At 34.4% G+C, this 17,251-nt stretch overlaps 1 protein-coding gene across 7 annotated transcripts in view; it reads right to left on the bottom strand.

The window, feature by feature from the left end:
- Positions 1-4,851: 4,851 nt before the first annotated feature.
- The window catches only part of EFCAB3 (EF-hand calcium binding domain 3), a 169,587-nt gene continuing 157,187 nt past the window's right edge, over positions 4,852-17,251 (bottom strand). For all 7 annotated transcript variants that reach the window (XM_051994935.1, XM_051994936.1, XM_051994931.1 and 4 more), the window contains 6 exons: positions 15,177-15,248; positions 13,400-13,520; positions 11,182-11,378; positions 10,662-10,846; positions 7,481-7,600; positions 4,852-5,329 (listed from right to left, as the gene is read on the bottom strand). In XM_051994935.1, the coding sequence (XP_051850895.1) occupies positions 5,000-5,329; positions 7,481-7,600; positions 10,662-10,846; positions 11,182-11,378; positions 13,400-13,520; positions 15,177-15,248 (1,025 nt within the window). In that variant the 3' untranslated portion in view covers positions 4,852-4,999. The remainder of the gene's footprint in view (positions 5,330-7,480; positions 7,601-10,661; positions 10,847-11,181; positions 11,379-13,399; positions 13,521-15,176; positions 15,249-17,251) is intronic.

Below are 17,251 nucleotides of genomic sequence, written 5' to 3'. Positions count from 1 at the left end.
AGCTGTTGATAAAAATAGGAAATGGATAAAAGAATATTATCCATGAGGATATCAAGCAGATGCTCAGATTTCCTTGCCAAGCAATGAAATAGGGTAGCCAACGATAACACTACTTTAGAATGTTTAAACTTGTTTGTATAATTTTATTGAGAAGAATACTAGAAGATTCTAAACAACATCAATTCATAAAATAGCAAGAATCAGTGGAAGAAAAATTTTTAGAGAAAGCTGATATCATTTAAAGATGAAACTGGAAAGAGGATAACAGGAAAAATAGACAAAAGATCATAAATGTTAATTTTTTTAAACCACAAGATTTCTTCTATTAATGACAGTAAAGTCACTGCATTTTGACTGAGTACCATAGTCCCCTGTGAAGATGTCAAAAGAGGAAAGAATTCTATTGGTATACTTAGTATAAAATAAGGGAAGACCATGTCATGTTAGAGATGTCTATTTTGAGAGTATTAAGGTACTTATTCTTTTTTTTTTTTTTTTTTTGGAGGGGGTGGGGTGAGGCAATTGGGGGTAAGTGACTTGCCCAGGATCACACAGCCAGGAAATGTTAAGTGTCTGAGGTTAGATTTGAACTCTGGTCCTCCTGACTTCAGGGCTGGTGCTCTATCCAGTATATCATTAGCTGCCTAAGCTACTTATTCTTAAAAAAAATCTGAAAGGAGAGATATTATGATTCCTGGCGAAAAAATCATGGGCCTATTAAAAGTCCTTAACAAAAAAGATTATTGAAAAATCATCAATAATCAACAATCCAAAAGTTTTTTTTCCCTATTTCTACAAAATCTTTATGGAAATAGCTCACACATGAGCCAAATACATCTTTCTTGAAAGTATAGGAAAGAATACATGTTTAAAATTGTTTTACAATACTATATGATGATCAATTCTTATGGCTGTGGCTCTCTTCAACAATGAGATGAACCAAATCAGTTCCATTTATTCAATAATGAATAGAAACCAGCTATACCCAGTGAAAGAACTCTGGGAAATAGCATTTCCAATCCCTCTGTTTTTGTCTGCCTGCATTTTTGATTTCCTTCACAGGCTAATTGTACATTATTTCAAAATCCGCTTCTTCTTGTACAGCAAAATAACTGTATGGATATGTATACATATATTGCATTTAACATATACTTTAATGTAAAAAAATAAGATTGTTTTAACATATAATGGAAAAATAAAGTATTTTTATTTTGCTCATTATTTGATAATTTATTTTTTCCATTTACACTAAAACAAATTTTATCATTTGTTTTTAAAATTAAGTTTCAGATTCCTAAGTCTTTCTTGTGCTTTCTTTTTTTTTGATAATATGGCTGAACTTGAAAGCAGGTATTTTTAGCCCTGAAAGTAGATCTCTATTCTTTATACCACACTGCCTCTTTATAGTTTGGATATATCACTAAATCCATTGCTTATCTAAGTTTTAGCTCAACTGCTACCATCATGGATAGCATTTTTTATCATAAGTCCTTTAGATATATCTTGGATCATTGCACTGCTGAAAATAACCAAGTCAGAATAAAATATTATCAAAAAAAGAAAGTACAAGAAAGACTTGGGATTTTAAAAAATATATTTTATTTGTCTTGATTTCATATCATAGTCATGTAACTCTACATTTCCATCACAATTGAATCCAATGTTGTGATAAAAACAATTGAGTAAAAACATTCAACACAGGGACAATATCTGGCAATGATATTATGTCCTTATACTTCCCCAACTTTCTTCCTTTGTGGTGGTGGTGGTGGTATGTGACAAAGAAAAACAAATAAGGAAAAACATTTGATACTAAGATTGTATCTGTCAATTTATACGCTATTTTATAGTGGGGCTTTCACTGCTTTTTATGATGGAGAAATATGCTTCTTTCACTTTCTTTTCTCTGGAATATTTATGACTTGTCCAAATGCTCAGAGTTCAATTTCCATTAGTTTCTTTTAGTTATTCTCCATGTTCACAGTTTAACAGAACAGCATTCTTTTAAAAGGTCAAAGAAAAAGAAATATTGAGGAAGACAGAGGATTGTCACCTGTATGAATTGGAGAATTAAAAAGTGCATTCTCATTTGGTTTTCTGAAAGTCGAATAAAAGATTGAAGCAACCTTGAATTCTCATATACATACACAAGGATTAGGGCAAATCGTTCCATGTAGTCTAACTCATGATTAGGTCTCATGGATTGTGGACACCTACCTATACATGAAAAGTTTCATAATCATAAGCATTGTTTTAATTATTGCATATATTTTTTCTTATTTCTGCTTATTTTCCTTCATATTCATTCTTAAAAATCTTCCCAGAGAGGAGAGAACATGGAGGTAACTAATGTAGATGGCTTTCTCAAGAAGTTTAACCAAGAAATGGAGGAACTTTTAAGGATAAAGCTAACAGGGTTGGTAGAAAGTTTTTGTTATTGTTTTAAGGATGGACAAGACATGAATATATCTCTAGACAGCAGAGGAGGGGGCACCATAAGGTGATAATGAAAGATGATGAAGACTAGTCTTTCCTGTTTCTTGATCTGTAAAATGAGAGATATGGGCCACATGACCTCTGAGGTCTTTTCTGAGATCTAAATCTATTATCTAAATAGTTATTTCTTTGAAATAGAAATACATTTATATTTGCATATATATACACAAGGTACTACCATGGGAATAATGACAAGTTAGTGAATGGTCCAGGGTCATATAGGTAGTATTTGTCAAATGCTGAAATTGAAAGCAGGTCTTTTTAACCCTGAAGGTAGATTTCTATTCATTATACCACACTGGCTCTTTATAGTTTGGATATATCACCAAATCTATTGCTTATCTAAGTCTTAGTGTAAATGCTACCATCATTCTGAAACATCACTTAATCCCTCTAGTTGGAAGTAATTTCTCCCTCTATGAATCTCTCATACCACTTTGTAACTTTTTCTTAGCTCTTTTTTCTTATTACAGTTATCTATGTATGTATTTTGTGAGCTTCTTGAGAAGAGTGACAATGTTATTCATCTCATTGTCTTTCCTTCCAAATCCACTGCCATACTGACCCTACCTTTCTGTCAAACCATTTTATATTAGCATTTATTTAGTGCTTTAAGGTTTACAAAACACTTCACATTATTTGACTTATTTGATCCTCCCTGGGAGGTAGATGCTATTACTATTATTTTCATTTTATCTGGGAACTGGGACAAAGAATCCTAGGGTCACACAGCTATTAAGTGTCTAAGACAAGTGTCTAAGACAGAATTTGAACTCAGATTTTCTTGGTGCTAAGTTCCATGATCTGTCCAATATACTAATCAGTTGTCTGGTCCCCAGGTTTGTGACATTGTATCATCATCCTCAACTCTTCATTCTCCTTCAAGTCTTCATCCCATATAGCCAAACAGTTACTAAATCTTTCAACCACAATACCTTTTGCATCTTTCCCCTTTTTCTTTTCATTCAGATTGTAAACACCTTAGTTCAGGTTCTCATTGCCTCTCGTATGAACTATTGCATCCTAGTCTCTCCCTAATTGAATTCACTCTCATTACAACTTTCAAAGGGATTTATTTCCCTTAAGCAAAGTTCTGACAATGTTACTCCCCTACACAATATATTTCAGAGGCTCCTTATTGCTTCTGAGATAAAATGTAAGCTCTTCTTTTTGACTTTTAAAATTGTTAATAACTTGCCCTAACCCATATTTCTAGCCTCATTACCCATTACTACTTCCCCCCAAATGGCCCACTCTCTGTTCTTCACACATGACTTCCATCTCTGTGAACTGGCACCTTCCATGACTAGAATGCATTTCCTTCCCACCTGTGCCTCATAAAAGTCTTTATTTCCTCCTCCTTTAAAATAGTTTCCTAATCCTCCCTATAGTTAATGCTCTCCTGGCTCAGAGAAAACACTTAATAAATATTTGTTGGTTGACTGACTCATCTTAATCTTTCTCAAGCACTTAATGTGTGTTGAATTGAACTGAGTTCCCTAATCATATTCATTCATTTATATGAGTTTAGTACTGTATTGTGGTGAAAAGCAAAAGTGAGACAAAGAAAGGACAGCAGGAGATGGACACATCAGTGGAGATTTCAAAAGGATCTTCTGGTCACTTTCAGAAGTTTTTAGGCAAGAATATGATGGTAAATGTTTATTGACTGGCATTTCTTTCCCCATCCCACACTCCAATCCTGTATTTACAAATTTAATCTGCTATTGTTAACATTTTTCTCCATCATTTTCTCTAGTATGGTTAGGCAACAAAACACTAAGTCAAACCCTTATCTATAGTATTTTGCTATTTCTGAGCTGGCTCTACCATACCCTTATTTTCACAACTCATGGTGAATTTATTTTCCTTGTTAAGATCTAGTACTAGTAATATACTGTTCATTAGTCGTAAATTATACCATTTTAACTCATGGATGAAAAGAACCAAGGGGCTTTGCTTTCATTGGACAATGAATTTTTCTATCTTAATAAAGCAAAATTTGTGTCCTGGATCCTTTTTTCCCCCTTTTGGTCTCATCTATCTCCAAGTGATTTTTCTCTTTGATGCTCTAAATGGCTGATGCTGGCAGCCTTGAATTATTGTAAAGAAAAGACAAATAAAAGTCAAAGAGGATCAGAGAGGGCAGTTCCAGTGGATTTTCTGTGGTGCGTTTGGGGGAAATTGAAGCTTTGGCAAAAATCTGGAAATAGAAAGACACTTGATTAAAGTAGGGGATAGTGATCTGCTTTGTGGAAGCATTCTAGATGGTGCTTTGTAGCCTAAAAAAAGTTCCAGAAAACTGAAATATTTATCTAATTACTTAACAATAATTCTATTAGGAAAGGAAAGACATTTTTCTGTTTATACTTTTTTTTTTATTGGGCAGAACTCAAAAGATGTCATCATTGTCAGCTGATAAGAATGCATTAGACAAAACCATAATATTGAAAACTATGAAACGGTAGCTTACAGTATGTTGTTTTTAGTAAACATAGCAGCCTCATTGTGTTTGTCCTCTCAGACATCTCTTCCTTTTCCTTTTCCTTCCTAATTCTAGGTTACCTTCTGTAATGTACGGGAAGGAAGAGAAGAGGGCTCTTGCATGGGAATATCTATTTGATCGGGCATCATACAACTTTAGATCTTTAGTTGAAAGTAACTCTTGGCAAACATTCCAAGACCATGTGTAAGTAGAAAAGGTATCATAAAAGGACTCATTTCCAGATTCTAGCCCAATCAGATCACCTCGAATCTTGCGCCAGAAGTTGAGCATGTCTTTCCGGTGCCCAAGGGCTACTCCCAGATGGTATGCATCAATACCTTTCTTTACCTGTGAAATGGAGAAAGGTCTGATATTGGAAATGAATACTTTAAAAGAGAGGGCTAGGGATAGGCACACAGCATTCAGTACTTTGAAAAAACTGTAACATACAAATATATCAAAATAAAGGAAATTTGTAGACTCCCAGATTATTAGAGCTAGAAGTGACTTTAAAAACCACCCTCCCATTTTAAAGATGAGACAGAGGCCCTGAGAAAATTATTTGTTTAAGATCACATGGTAGGTTAATGGAAGAGCCAGGGCTTAAATCAATACATAAGCTAATTTTAAGGTCCTTTTCAATTCTCCTCACTGCCTCTTGATATCATGTTCTCAAGCCAGTCTTATTGGCTAATGCCAATGAGTTTATTCATTAAATTTGTTAACTTTTCAATGTTAATTTTATTTATTTAGTTTTAATTTATTTTATTCTTAACATCAAAAAGGGCATTTCTATTCACACAGAAAATCATATAAAATGATTCTATATGAAATTTATGTATTCTACATGAAACTTCCATTGGCGAATCTTCATTTTTTTTTTTTTTTTTCCTTTTCTGGCAACTGAGATATTAAGTGACTTGCCCAGGGTCACACAGCTAGGAAGTATTAAGTATCTGAGGTCATATTTGAACTCAGGTCCTCTTGAACTTCAGGGCTGTTGCTTTATCTACTGTACCAACTAGTGGCCCCTGAATCTTCTTTTTTTACTGTTTGCTTCTTTAAAAAAATACATATGAAATTTTTTACATGTTACTTTCAAAACTCTCTGTGCTTCCTTTTGGAATTTATTTAGTCAGTGCCTCTTCTGAAGGTTGGTGATGGAGCCATGATCTAGCAGTCTATTTGGTGTGTTGTTGGAATATCTTTTATTGAATAATATATATTAAGATAACTCCTGTTCCATTTTCTCAATGAAGTTTGTCATGACCACTCTATCCACAGATTCTTCTAGCTCCTCTGAATAGTACAGGTTCCTAAAAATAGCAGTAATTATCTGCACACCATTTACATGGTACTGATCATATAGATTTTCTTCCATTGTTAGTAAAATTTATACATATATGTTTTCAATTAGAAACCCACAGAAGCAATTCCCTGCTAGCTGGCACAGTCAATAAACACTGAGCCTGGCATCAAGAAATCCCAAGTTTAAATGTGGCCTCAGACACTTACTAGATATATGACCTGGGTAAGTTAGTCCTGTTTGCGTCAGTATCCTCAATTGTAAAATGAGGATCATAGTATCACTTCCCTTCCAAGTATTGTCAGTGAGGATCAAATGAAATACTGTTTGTTCTCCATTGCAGAAGTGGGCAATACACAGAGTATTTGAATACATTGTCAGATGTAGTTGATGTATTGAATAGTTTTGCTAAACAGCTTCATTTTCTTTTAAAATCCCTAGATAGGGGAAGGGGAGAGATATATCAAGAAGTATATATAGTATTAAAACAAAAGGCATCAGCAATAAGCTTACAACTTAAAAAAGTATAAAAGTGCTAATTTGCTACAAGGACAATTTGTTTCAAATCAGGAGCAGCTAGTCCTCAGAAAGGTGTAGGTTTTGATCATTATCATATTTATATCATATTCTATACACTAATAATTGGCAAGTAAAAAAGCTCTACAATAATATTTTGTTGCTGTTGTTCAGCCATATCAGTTGTATCCAACTCTTTGTGATTCCATTTGGGGTTTTCTTAGTAAAGATCATGGAGTGATATGCCAATACCTTTTTTTGCTCATTTTACAGATGAGAAAATGGAGGCAGGCTAAGTGAATTGTCCAGGGTCACACAGCTAGTAAGTCTCTGAGGTCAGCATCTTTTTAACTCTAAGCCCCTGCATTCTGTGTACTGTACTGTCTAGCTGCCCCTACAATAATAGTAGCCTATAGCTAATGTTTTTCTATAACTAGAAGCATTTACATTATGTTCACTCATAGAGAGCCAAACTATAGAAGACCTAGTTCTTTCTTTTCCACTGGTATGAATCAGAAACAATCCTGGAGTCCTTCAGGCAACATTCAAAAGTAAGGAAAATTTAAAGGAAAGAAAATTAAAATTTAAAATTTAAAAAGTAAGGAAGTATTTAAGTATTTAAAAGTAAAGAAATTTTTGAGGATTTGCTTATATGGAGAAAAGATATCTTTTATCACCTGTTGCCGTAGACAGGCTGCTTCAGCTACGCTCCATTGTCTCTTTTTCTTCATTATGTGATCAATATTGATAATCTCTTCTGGCCAGTCTGAATTTTCTAAAGGTTTAAAGGATGCTGCCTTTATTTAAAAATAAATAAATAAGCAGAATATATAAATTAGTAAGCAAAATTACAATTCAGTGCTACAAAAAAAGGAAAATAGATCTGTCCTTTATTCCCCCCTTTTTAAATATAACTTATACTATTGCTAAGCACAGCAAAACCAATCATTTCTCAGTGCCAAGTAGAGTATTGTGTACAAACATGTTCTTAACAAATCATAGAATCATAGAGGTATCTTAAGAGTTTAACCTCTCATTTTAAAGATGAGAAAACTGAGGCACAGAGAAGTTAAGTGACTTGCTAAGGGTTACATAGTTCACAGATGCCTGAGACAGGATTTGAGTCTAAGGTTTCCTGACTCTAAGTCCAGTCTCCTAATTCACTATGATATACTTCCTTCTAAATCTTTTTTCAATAATCATGAAGGAAAATGATGTATAGATACATGTAAAAATTTATTAAAATATATATTTAAAATATAAAAGTATAAATGTTATAATTATATATAATATGTAAAAAGTTTCAAGTTCACCCATTAGTTAATGTATGTGCATATATAATATAGACATACATATGTACATACATATAAATTATTATATATATATATATATATATATATATATATATATATATCTCCTATATTGATTCTAGATAACTCACTTCCTCAATTTCCTCATCTGTAAAATGAGGATGATAAAATAGCACCTCTTTTGTTGTGAGAATTGTTGTGAGGATTAAATGAGACAATACTTGTAAAATACTCCCATAATACATAATTTACATTTAAAAAGTGCTTACTTGATCATCTTAAGAATGAAGGACATATCAGATTGCTTGCAGTCTTGGGAATGGAAGGGTATAGGTATAGGAGGGAGGGAGAAAAATCTGGGACACAGAATCTTACAAGAATGAATGTTGAGGAGGCAGAGCCAAGATGGCATAGTAATGGCAGGAACAAAAATGAATGTTGAAAACTATCTTTACATATATTTGGAAAATAAAACATTATTGAAAATTTTAAAAATAGAATGATGAACAACAATAAAATTACAATAAATCCTTCTTTCTCCTCTTCCTTGTGTCTTTTCTTCTTCCTTCCCTCCCTTCCTTTCTTTTTTCTGTATCCAAAGTCTAGATTTGCCAGAGTTTAGGAGGTTCAGTGTAAGCAGTAAGATAAGTGTGGTATAAGGGAGAGGAAAAGATTTGTGTTCATTCCTAGGCATTCCAAATTTGCCCAATTTCTTGGGTTCTCTTTATCTTGCCTTATATGGCCTTATTTGTTTCTCTTAAAGATAGTGAGATAATGTAGTGGATGGGAAATCTGGAAGATGATGCTAAATCCTCTGCCTCAGATACTGTCTAGCTCTGTGGTGGTGGTGTTTGTTCTTTGTTTTTGAATAAGACCAGGACACCAGGGAGGTGATGCTATGGCATGCAAATGAATCAGATTTAAGTGAGGGAGGGCTGGGGCAAGGTCACCTTCCTCACTTTCCCTTCAGAGCCATCTGGGTCCAGTGGCCAGACATAGATCAAGACCACTGGAGATAGTACTGGATGTAATAGAAGACCTTGGTCTTTTTAAGCTAAGGTCTTTAACGGGTCTTGACAAGGTAAGTCATTTAACCTCTTTCAAACTTATCTTCTTCATCTCTAAATTCCTTTCTAAAATTTATGATCCTTATATATTTGTGTGGCAGAAACTTATTTTTTAGGGGGAAAATTAGGCTGCCTAAACAAGTCATTGTTGTTTAGTTGTTTTAGTCTTTTCCAACTCTTAGTGACCCCATTTGGAATTTTCATAGTAAAAATACTAGAGTTGTTTGCCATTTCCTTCTCCTGTCATTTTACAGATGAGGAAACTGAGACAAAGTTAAGTGTTGTGTGTTAAGTGTTAAGTGACTTGGCCAGGGTTACATAGTTAGTGTCTGAAGCCAGGACTATGAGTTTTCCTTACTTCAAGTGCAGAAGTCTATCTATTATATCACTTAGCTTCCATGAACAAGTCAGTAATTCTGTGTAATTTTCCCCCCAGATTATGCCTGTATATATGTTTCTCTTTCAAAGATAACTCTTTTTAGGGGTTGATATTCAGTCCTGATTGATTTCTAGAGTTGTGATAGTAAATTGAAACAGTGGGTATGGAAGCAAGAATTTAATAAAATGTAAAAGAATATACAAATGTGACCTATTGCTATTATTATTTTATTTTTATGGTGTGAAAATAGTTAAAGGAACTAGCCTTGGCACCAGGAAGACCTCGATTCAGGTCCAGATTTTGATACATACTGGGTTAAGTAACTCCAGACAACCAATTCACTTATCCAAGCATTAGGCAACTTTTCCAGGTTGTAAGTTGCAGAGCTGGTACAGATTGGCATTGGCAGAGGGAAACCACCACAAGCAGAGGCAAATAGGTTTAGCAAAAAAACCAAACAAACCCCAAAACCAAAATCCTCTAAACCTATTATAGTAAAAAACAAAACCCAAAACTAAAAACTTGTCTACAGATGACCCAAGTATTTCTATCCAAGTCAACATTTAGATATATCCCACTTTGGTCCAAACACTTGCATGGGAGTCTAAATTAGTTCTTAACTCTATTGTACTTTAAAACTAAAAAAAAAAAACAAATAATAGTTTTTTATTTTCAAAATACTTGCAAAGATAGTTTTCAACATTCATCCTTGCAAAACCTTGTGTTCCAAATTTTTCTTTTTTCTTCCCCTAACCCTTCTTCCCTAGTCAACAAGTAATTCAATATATGTTAAACATATAATTCTTATATACATTTTTCCACATTTATCATGCATAGGAAAAATCAGATAAAAAATAAAAAAAACTCAACCAAAAAGCAAGCAAACAACAAAAAAGGTGAAAAAACTATGTTGTGATCCATATTCAGTCCCCATAGTCTTCTCTCTGCATGCAGATTGTTCTCTCCATCACAAGTCTATTGCAACTGGCCTGAATCACCTCATTGTTGAAAAAAGCCATGTTCATCAGAATTGATTTTCACATAATTTTCTTGTTGCTATGTTGTACTTTTCACTTAATTAATGTGATAAAACCTCTCTTACCTGTGCCTTCCAGTTTTTTTTATGGAAAAAATAGTCTTCAAAAAATTGTAAAGGCTCTCTTTTCCTCAGCACCTCCAACCTTTGTAAATCTTTGAATGGTTTTCCCACAACTGTCCCATCCATATTTGGAAACAGTGGGAAGATAGGTATTTTAGCATACGGGCTGTCAGAATGGGGACTGCATCCTAACAAATGTAAGAAGGAAATTGGAATGAATCGTGGGAGGTGATGAATAACAACATTAAGCATAGTTTATAGATACACTCCCCATTACCCCCAGTATGGCAGGAAAACCCAGTGTCTAACTACATTCTTCTGGAACTCTTAAAATCTGGATCTTCTTCCAGAGGTAAGATTGCAAGTCAAGGTCATGTCATTGCAAGACAGGTGATGTCAGAAGAATTGCTTAATGGAAGAGGATTGCTATTTGGATATGACTTGGGGCCTACTCTTTGTAAATCTGATCTTTAGGACAAATTCTTTCCTTAACCCCTGGTTAAAAACAGGTGACCCATCTTACTCTTGAGCTCTTCCAGGAATTTCAGCAAATCCTTCTCGCTCATTATTGCAATTCGAGAGGCATCAGCAAAAGCGGAGGTGCTGGTCCCTTGTTGGGTAATCGACTCCCTTCTGGACTTGCGTCTCTTTTTTACACCAGCATCGTAGCGCCTCCACAGTGGTCTGCTGGCAGCATCATGATACTTTTTCCGGTAATAGCTGAAACACAGAAGATTATTCAGGAAGGGTTCTAAAAACAGGGGTAGTGATCCAGATGTAAAAATAGCTGAGCTGTTATTAGGTGCCAAGTTGTTTAATTTATTTTGATACTTAATGTTTGTTGAATAGAGTCAAATTGAACTTCTTATCAATTTACATAGAATAAGCACAAACCCTCATCTAGTCTTTTTATTCCTTTACCTTCAAAGTCCTTACCCCTTGTTCTTACTTCTTGTCTTCTCCCCTCCCTTTCAATACCATCTCGGTCATATTGAAAATTATTGGTTGGGGTTCTCCTTGGTTCCATTGTGGGTCAGTGAGTATAACAGAGCATCCTTATCATCAACAAACTATTAGTGAGTACCAATAGGGTCCATGGTACTGGTACTGTCCTGGATGCTTAGGTACATATGCTAATGAAAGAAAAGTACATTCATAGAGTTATAGACTTAGAGCAGGAAGGGACTTTAGGACCATCTGATTTAACTCCTTTAATTTGCATATGAGGCACAGGAAGGTTACAAGGATAGAAAGTATCACTGGCAGAGTTTTGAACACAGATCCTTTGACTTGAAAGCCTTTACACTCTCATACCTTCCTTGCCTCCCTCTTTCTTTGCTTTCTTTGAAATCTTGATTCTATATTTAGTCATTTCAGCTTTCTGTTGTTCTTTACTCTTGATTCTTTTCCCTCTATATCTTATCATTGTTGATCTTTTTCTAAACCTTAATCTGGATTTCTCCTGTTATCAACCTTTTCTTGCTGCTGAACAGTCCTGAGGAAGTCACTACTACTTCCCACTGCGCATCTTCATCTGAATATTCCAAAGGCAACTCAAGCTAAACATGCCTAAAATAGAATTCATTATCTTTTCCCTTCTTAATGTTACTTGTTATGCTGGGAACATCCCATTCTTCCACTTACCCAGGTTTGCACAATCTCTGAGTCATTCTCCACTTCTTTCTCCCCAATTCTAATCAGATTCTAAATCTTGTCCTTTTTATTTTCCTAATGCCCCTTGTTTTTTCCCCCTTTTTATTTCCTATCCTTTTCTATTCTCACTTAGATTACTTTATAGTTCTATGTTACTCCCTTATTCAAGAAGCTTCTTTATTACCTTAACTATAGCATATTACCTATAGCATAAAATACAAAGTCTTCTTTATGGCATTTATTTAAAGTCCTTCATGTTTTAGCTTCCATCTATCTTTCCAGATTTCATAATACTCTATTCTTCTTTACTCTATAATCTAGCCAAATTGGCTTCACTTAATAGTCCTGTGTACATCACATTCCGTATCTCACTTCCATAACAATGTGCAGACTATCTCCCAATGCATGGAAGACTCTTTCTCCTCAACTCCAACTCAAAGACTGGAGGTGCTTTTAAGGCTTAGTTCCAATAGAGTTGATTTGGTCTGTGTGTCTCTTGTTTCTGCCTATAGCTTATACCTTGCTAACAGATTTTAATTTTTTAAATTGGTTCTGTTATCCCATTGACACAGTAAACTCCTGCTGAGGAATTTTCTTTGTCAGTATTGATGGTTAACTGCTATGTAACTTGTGGCTTTAGAAGCTTTCCCACGGCATTTAGATGTTAAGTGAGAAGTTAGTTTATTAATTTGTTCAGTTTCTCAGTCAGTATTAGAACAGGGATTTGAACTTGGGTCTTCCCAAATCCAAGAGAATTGGGTCTGTATCTAGTAGACTATGCTAACTTTTCCTATAATTACCAAATTAATTTTCTTAAAATTTTTACTTCCAACCTTCCCCATCCCCACTATTCAATCTCATAGAATTCATAGCCCTAGATTTAGATTATACCCAGATTGTCCTGGTTAGATTTGGAAGGTTGGATGGGAAAGATCAGGTAATATTCATTTGTGACTTTTCCAGGTGCTTTTCCCTCCACATTTGATGTCACTTTCTGCTGAAACTGTTTTTAAGGAAATGGTAGCCTCATCCCTGTGTTACTTCAAGATTTTTTTCTGAGAAGGAAATTTTTTCCTCCAGACACTCACCATACTATGTCTATCATATGCTTCCTGGGCAGTGCTGAAGTTTCCACCAGCTTTGACAACATTTCAAACAACAGGATCCCCGTAGAATCAACAAGATCTGAATTGGGGTCAGTATCTGGGACTGAAGAGAAAAGAGACATCTAAAAGTACATTCTTTACAAATCTTTTACCATGAACTTTGAACTCAGAGTTTCATTTAGGAAAGGAATTATTTGTAGTAAACATAGGCAACAATGAAATTTAGCAGAAAGAGCCCTAGATGTATCTTACTTATTGTGCATGTGATCTTGGGAAAATCACTTCCCATCCCTGAGTTCCATTTTCTTTCCTTTGTAAAATGAAATGGTGATTTCTGAAATGCTCTAGAGACTTCTCTGATGTTTTTTGGTTCTGTGGTTCTATCTGTACCTGCATCCAAGTGACTCATTTATTAATATGAAGGGAAGTGCTGAAAAAGGGTCACATTGAGCATTTTCCCTAACTGGAAGAAAGTTTCACTTGTTATAAAACAAGTTTAAAGTAATGTAGTTATCAATGCAGAATAAAGGAGAATTTGAAGAATAATATACACAATGACTTAAAAATGTAAATAAAAACATAATAAAAATGCAAATAAAATGTAGATAAAAGAGTAATTATTCAACTCACAGTAAGAGCAATGACCATCATTGAACCCAGTGGTCACATGGCTAACTACAAGTGCTGAATATGACATAGGAGGACAAGTTCAGAAATTTTATTGATTAGTTTGACTGCTATTCTTTGTTACAGGGGATAGTTCAGAAAAGTAATGGATAAAAGGGAAGTGGTTGTTATATTAAAAAACATAGTCGTCAGTAACTTTTTTTTTTAATGAAGTAAAGTTCTATCACTGTCTCTAATTTTTAGGTAAATATTGTTGCTGACAAGGATAGAGAAGATAGATACTATACTGCATGTCTCAAGGAATTTTATGTTGCTTCCATAAAAAGAAGAATCATTTATGACTAATGTGTCCATATGTCCAATGTTGAATGTCCAATATTGAAGTGTAAATGATGCTGTTTAAAAAAAGTACTTGAAATGTTTCCTTTTTATACTGAAGGCAGACCCCCATCTTCTGATTCAATTAGGTTACAAGATTCCTACATTGTCAGATGAGTTCATTGAAATAGGGATATATATATATATATATTTTTTTTTTTGCTAAGGCAATTGGGATTAAGTGACCTGCCCAGAGTCACACAGCCAAGAAGTCTTAAGTGATTGAGACCACATTTGAATTCAGGTCCTCCTGACTTCAGGGCTGGTGCTCTATCCATTGAGCCACCTCAGTGCCCCCAGATACTTTTTCTTAGAAACAACTTCAAACTTACGGGTAAGTTCCTAGATCATCATCCCCCCTAAAAGCCCAGTTGACCGAAAAGATATCTGTGGTATCAGTAGAACTATTGTGGAAAATTAATTTCCATTTGCAAAAAAAAAAAAGTTTTGCTTTTTTGGGGGGCCATCAATATTAAGAGAAACTTCTCCAGATCCAATAAAATCAAGGGACAGTTTCCTAACTCAGTTAATAGAGTTTGGGATTATAGACTCACTCTTCTCCAATACTAATTTCTTTGATAGGGTTAGTTAGATGATTCATACTTAATTTGCTTTGCAAGTTATTTTATGGATATCATTGCAATGGGCAAAAAGTATCAAGAGACCAGATTATGCATTCTAAAGGAGTTTCAGGACAATTTTAGTGTCTATTGTCAGCTCTCTTCCCATTGGTTTTAGTAGCACTTTCACTCACCAACAGCTTGGATAAAACGATCATCATCTGTTAGAACAGTCAGAAAATCTGAAAAATTGAGTTTTCCATCTCCTGCAATAAAAATCTGGGGATTAGCAAAAGCAAACAAAAAATTTTAAACTCAACAGTACAATGATTAACTGTTTAGAGGACTAGACTTGGACTAAATCTAACTTGCTTTTTTTTTTTTTTTTTTTTTTTGGTTTCAGCTCTTTTCTTGTGCTTTATGCAATACAGGCTGCCCAGTGCCCAAGGCCCATGGAGCTCCAGGCTTGGAGTTATCATATGACCTCAGGCACTTCTAGCTGTGTGACTAGCAAACACTTATAACCTCTGCCTGCCTCAGTTTCTTCAACTCTAAAAAAAAAGAATAATAATAGCACTGACCCAGGTTCTTGGGAGCATCAAATAAAATGATTATTTTTATATAATAATAGCTTTTCATTTTTAAAAAATACATGCAAAAATACACATTCACCCTTGCAAAACTTTGTGTTCCAAATTTTTCTCCTTCCTTAACCCCTCCTCAAAGACAGCAAGTAATCCAATGTAGGTTAAACCTGTACAATTCTTCTAAACATAGGAAATGATGATTTATAAAGCACCTCATACAGTTCTGGCACACAGTTTAATAAATGAGCATCTCCTTCCTCCTTTCCTTCTTCTTTTCTTATGACCATAGCTAAGTTCTTCAAACCTTGTGAGTCTGTTTTACCTTTACAAAATCTAATAAAGAAAAGTTGGACAAAATCTCTTAGGGGACTAGAAAACCGTCAAACTTCAAATATGAGTCAACCGTGTCACGTGGCAACCCCTTTTATGGTACACCACATAGGTATACCATATGACAGATGCTTGTGATATGTTTGTTGGAATGAAAAAAAAGGCAATGTGGTTTCATGCGGCAGTCACGGGGGGGGGGGTGGGAGGGGGAAGGAGGGCTATAATAACTCATTTATACAACTTTAAAGTTTATAAAACTATTATGTATATTACTTATCTTATTTGAGTCTTATAGCAATTCTGTGAGGCAGCTATTTTGGTTATTCTCATTTTATAATTAAAGAAAATTAAGCTAAAACAGAATAAATAACTTGCCCAGGGTTATAAAGTGATAATGTGTCTGAGGTAGGATTTGAATTCAGGTCTTCCTGATTTCTCATATCAATACTCTGTCCACTGTGCTATTTAGCAATTTCCATAAAACTGTCTAGAGAAAGTGAGGTGATATGCTATATTCTTTCTTAGTCAGATCTACAGAAATAGAATATATTTCTATTACTACTAGTTAGCACAGTAGATAAGAGTGGTAGGCCTGGAGACAGGAAGACCTAAGTTCATAGATGTTAGCTGTATGATCTTAAGGGAACAACTTAGAACTTTGTTTTTTTGAGTTTCCTTAATTTTAAAATGAGGACAATAACAGTCCTTACCTCCAAGGGTTCTTGTTAGGATGAAATGAGGTAAAAAAAAAAAAAAAACCTTCTGGTACATAGTAGGTGTTTTAAAAATGCTATTATTGTTATCATCATCATTAGCTATATTTTTATAAGGAACAAAATAGTAAAGAGAATAGAAGCCATCTCAAGTAAGATAAAGAAAATGGCAATGTTTTCAGAAAAAAATAGCTTAAAAAGGATATGATATAAGTTTTTAAAATGCTATTATAGAAGATTAGACTTGCTTTTGTTCTATTTTCTGAGAACAAAGTAACAAAAAGTAGAAATTGTAGAAAGGCAGATTTTGGTTTACCAGAAGGAAATGTAGTCCCACCACAAGATGGGTTTGATAATCCCCTGAGGAATATCCCTTTGTATGTTATCACTGAGAAGAGAGCTATCAAAGAGGCCATGAGCTCTATAGGAATCTCAGAGCATAAGATAAGAGTGGAAGCTACACTCAGTGAATCAGCAAGCATTTATTAAGCATTTACTATGTGCTAGACAATGTGCTAAATTCTGGGGATATAAAAAAATTACAAGAGATCATTCCTGTCCTTCAGAAATCAATTTGGGAAAAGAAGAAAACACCAGTTGTAACCACATTCTCAAGGATTGAGAAAGTTCCAAGAAAAG

The sequence above is a fragment of the Antechinus flavipes genome, chromosome 4, assembly GCF_016432865.1.
Source record: "Antechinus flavipes isolate AdamAnt ecotype Samford, QLD, Australia chromosome 4, AdamAnt_v2, whole genome shotgun sequence".
In the NCBI taxonomy this organism is placed as follows: Eukaryota; Metazoa; Chordata; class Mammalia; order Dasyuromorphia; family Dasyuridae; genus Antechinus; species Antechinus flavipes.
The sequence above is the reverse complement of the archived record's forward strand: the minus strand, read 5'-3'. Positions and strand labels throughout refer to the sequence as shown.